Source organism: Fragaria vesca, linkage group LG2, assembly GCF_000184155.1.
Source record: "Fragaria vesca subsp. vesca linkage group LG2, FraVesHawaii_1.0, whole genome shotgun sequence".
Lineage (NCBI taxonomy): Eukaryota > Viridiplantae > Streptophyta > Magnoliopsida > Rosales > Rosaceae > Fragaria > Fragaria vesca.
In genome coordinates, this window is record NC_020492.1 from 502,730 (window position 1) to 507,472 (window position 4,743).

The following is a 4,743-nucleotide window of genomic DNA, read 5'->3' on the forward strand; positions in this document are numbered from 1 at the left end:
AGTGTGTAGATCATTCCTGCAACGTTTCATCAAATTTGAAGATCATTTGGGTACCGAATTAGATTAAATAAATCAACAGAACAAAAGTTGTCCAAACAGAACCGTTCGTGTAAATTACGATTACGGAAGCTCTAATGATCTTCAAATTTAATGAAACTTTGCAGGAATGATCTACACACTGTGTTTTAGACATTGTACGGTTGAGATGTGGAAATACGACCTGAAAGTGAGCAAAATAAAGAGTCTCGCACTTTAATTTCAAAGCGGGATCCCACTCTAGAAAGGGACTGTATAAGTATATATATATATATATATATATTGTATATATATACATACAATTTCAAGATTGTTGGAGCAAATAGTGCAAGATTGTACTTGCCCACATGATTGTTATTGATGTAACATGATCAAGATGGTGTTTATTCTTACCCATTCTAGGAATAGGAGGAAATTACTGTATTACAGGACAATTGGTTTATGCAGCAATGGGGGAAGCCATTATTATTTTTGTTAAAAGATAGCACTACAATTGGGATGGTACACCTGCAATACTCTCAGACAATTCGTCATTACTTCAGTCTCTTCTCTGCCGTAGGTAGTCTATGCAGAGTGTCCATGAGCTATAGGCACAGTAATTAAACTTGGCGCTTCTGAAATATGGTTGATCAGTTCATAATAGATCAATCTGAGCTACACTTTGTGACTTGTAAATTATATCAGGAAGCAACGCCTGCTGTTTTAAAGGACAAAAGGATGTAGAAAACAGCAACTGAAGTATCAACTTGTATGGTATCAAATCATAAAGCAATAATAATTTTGATATCACTAAGCAGTTGTAGAGCTTCATACAAATGGTACAATGCCTAAGACTAAGATTAGTAACAAGTATGACGCATCATCAAATGCTCAAAACATGTTACAAGTTTTCAAGCTTCAGATGTTAGCTCGTCTTTGCTCTTTGCGTGAAAATGATGGTGTCATAAAAAGGGACAGGTTTCTACAAGGATACAAACTTTATTTACAATTATCTGTTTATGATTTCAACACTATAGATGTACAAATATACATTTTCCAGAGGATTGAATATTTCCGAAGGATTACAGTTTCTGCATTACATCAATAGGAGAATGAGCTACATCCATATAAGAATCACAAGGAGGGAAGTAACCAAAGATTGAAAAGAGATGAAGCCATTGAGAGAAACCATGTCATGAAAGCCATTGCAGCAGATATCTTGTACCTGCTGCAGAACTTTGGAGGGCAATATGGACCATCTGCGTGGAGCAGGACGTCCACAACACTAGCTGTCGAGCATGCTGCTCCTAGAGTAAGAATTGATAGGATCTGTGGAGAAATATATATGTTGAATTAATGACACAATTAATTATCATGAGAAGAATACATGGATGTATGTACCTATATCAGAATGGTGTTTATTCTTACCCAATCTCCTACAACAATGATCAGTAGTATTCCAGGCTGACGAAGGGGACATTTAACAAGAACAGAGTAAACATCAACCATTGCCAATGTGAAGCTCCATGGTATAACCAGACCCATTACTGTGACCAGGTAGCTGCCATGTAAAAATAGCAATGGGAGTATTTCACACGGTGCATGGGGACAACAAAACAACAGACTATATCCTACATTCTTAGCTTGCATGTAAAGGAACCTAGTAAGTTAGTAACTACTGGGGTTGTATGTTGTTATACATTCTTTTATATAAAAATTGAGATAACGTTAAACAATGTTCCTCGTTTATTGATCGATATATGTTGTCCTGGGTTTTTTCTGCGTGTAGAAGTTTCTACCACCAGACTTGACAGCCCTCCAAATGTTCCATTTTTAATTTTCTAGCATAAGCCAGTTCCTACACTGAATTGATGTTCAATAAACAACTATTTGTGTTGGACATGAAATTCTAAAACAAAAATAATTGATCAATCAAGAATCAGGGAAGGAAAAATTCCAAACTATAGATCCATTCCAGTTAGTTTGAGTCTATATATTGCAGCTTTACTATGACTAAACAAGATTCAATCTATTTGTTGTACTTGAATCGAATTACTGTACCACACCTACAAGTAGCTTTGATTTGCATTCATGAGACGACTTTAATCAACAAAAATCAAAGAATTCTACTAGTTTGGCACAAAATGTAGTAGCTTAAATATTGAATGCAGTCAGGGTTATCTGACCCAAGGAGCAAAGGGAATTCAATCTATACCTATCTAATTTTACTATGTGATTATGTGAATTGTTAAACTAAGTTAGACTGCACAATAAGTTATGTTGAATTACAGATTCATAGAACAAAATCAATCAAAACCCAAACTATACCACAAATTTTGGCTCCACCATTTGTAAACTCCAACAAGCAGAAAGCCAATGGAGAATGAGGCAAATCAAGATGAGATAAATAAAGAAAAAATAATACCAGAAAGCAGTGTAGCTGTAGAACTCAACCCCCAAAGACATGAAGAGAAGTGAAGCAGAGGAAAAGATAGCCTGACCCAATCTCAAAGAGAAGCTGGCACTGGTTCCCACTGATCCAGGTACCTCATGATCCATAACTCAAGTGCATCTCTTCTACTACTTGCACTCTTCCTGGGTTTGCCTTTTCCCTTTTGAAGGTTCATCTTAACCCTTCAGTTCTCAACAATCTCATCCCCAAACTTGTCATCAACACTAGCTTTCAGAACTATACCCAACTGTATCACCAACTACAGATGAAGCCCACAATTCCTAAGATCTGTGCTACTCTTAGCCTCCCCTGAACTCTCGAGAAAAGGAAAGAGAAGATTATTGAGGGGGTCTGGGAAACTTGAGGGTTGGCTTTCATGCAAATAGAGCTTGCTTGGTATTAAAGGCAGATTTGGAAAATGATGAGGTTGCTTTAATTGTGATGGGATTTGACACTTGGCCTCTACTTTGTTTTTTGCTGGCAAGGTGTCGATGAATGGAACTGACTGGAGACACAGATTAAGCACTCTGCTCCTAACCTATTTTTTCATCGTGTAGTTTTACTTTACTGTTTCAAGAAACTGTGAATTGTGGTTCAGAAAGTTTCAATTGGAGGCTTACATGTAAAGGAACAACAACTATTCATCAAAATTACTGTTGGGCATTGATCATTCAAGCCTGGCTGCCATCAGTGCCATGTAAAGCATTTTCAAGATTTGGACCAGCATGGATCACTGTAAGTGTGATATCATGAGATATGCAATTCCAGTAAACACTAAAAGAGGGTGTTTAATCAGGGGTTATCAGGTCCGGACGTCTGGACGGGTTTTCCGTCCGGATTTTCGTCGTTTCTCCACCATTCCAGCTTCGGCGACGCCATTTCTTCTCCCCGGCGTGATCACAGACTTCCCCCGACAGTGTTGGAATGAAGAAGAAGGCCGGAGAGATCGCGATCGGAGGTCCACCATGATCGGTCGTGAAGTTCTGAGTGGGGTTGCTGCATGGACCTCCGATCGCGATCTCTCCGGCCTTCTTCTTCATTCCAACATCGTCGGGGGAGGTCTGCGATCACGCCGGGAAGAAGAAACGGCGTCGCCGGCTCTGGAATGGTGGAGAAACGGCGGAAATCCGGACGGAAAACCCGTCCGGACGTCCATATCTGAAACTTACTGATAATTTGATATGGACATTGTAGCTCCTCCACACACACTTGGCTTTGAGACTAGTTGTTGAGCATAAATTTCTCAATTGAATCACTCAAGTTATGACACTCTTATAAGTTGTGTAGTCTAAATTTTAGGACATTCCACGATGAATATAGGATTACCAAACTGAAAGGAAAAATGTAGGGATGAAATGTATGAATTTATCTCCATCTATCATTAGAATCCAACTTAGCTGTATATCGGTTCAATAATTTGAGTGGGGGCAAATGTGAGGGTGGGGATGCTAAGTCGGCTTTAGCAAGGGCAAACACCTATGTTGCACGGACACTCTACACCCCTGGAGTGTCGGAGTGTCCGACACTTCGACACGTCGACACACTCCGACACGGCGCCCAACATGACAAAATACGTGTCTGAAAAAGTTGACTTTTCGGACACGTCTCGGACACGTTGACCGGCCCCCGACACGACATTGCGACACGCCACGTCAGCGTTTCAGACTTAAAAAAAAGAAGTTTAGATCGATTTATTATGGATATGATAATTATATTAGTTCATTTTTTTGTCTATTAGGTGTTACTGTGCTAGAGATTGCCTTGTTTGAAAACAAGCTACTGCTCAAGTTTGTTTTTCTTTAATATTGTTATGTTTTAGGTGCTTGAGGTATACTGCTTTTAATGTTATTAATTATGCACTTAACTTATTTTTTATGGTTATGGAATAGATTGAATTTAGAATTTTATTTGATAATGTAATGAACTTATTTCATATTTTAGTATATTTTTTATTTATTAAAAATACATAAGTATATAATTTTGTTTGCCGTGTCCAAGCTGTGTCGGAAACTCAGTTTTTGAGTTTTGCCGTGTCGTCATATCCGTGTCCGTGTCCATGCAACTTAGGCAAACACTTAGGGGGGTGTATTGTATTTGGATTCATACAGACTTATTTTAATCAATTGACTTTTTGAAAAGTCTATAGACTCTTTGAAAAGTTCATAGACTTTCACTGATTTCTTAAAACCATCGATTTTTAATCACAGACTTTAACTGATTTCTGAAATCTACAGATTTCATATGAATGACTTATGTAGATTTCTTAATTAATACTT

At 38.1% G+C, this 4,743-nt stretch overlaps 1 protein-coding gene across 1 annotated transcript; it reads right to left on the reverse strand.

Annotated features, from left to right (window-relative positions):
- Positions 1-1,016: 1,016 nt before the first annotated feature.
- LOC101309685 (CASP-like protein Os03g0767900-like) lies at positions 1,017-3,058 on the reverse strand. Its single transcript, XM_004289583.1, has 3 exons — positions 2,441-3,058; positions 1,444-1,576; positions 1,017-1,344 (listed from the first exon to the last, which is right to left on the reverse strand). Exons 1-3 carry the CDS (start codon positions 2,572-2,574, stop codon positions 1,150-1,152), a joined length of 462 nt encoding a protein of 153 aa, XP_004289631.1. The 5' UTR covers positions 2,575-3,058; the 3' UTR covers positions 1,017-1,149.
- Between the last annotated feature and the right edge of the window lie 1,685 nt (positions 3,059-4,743).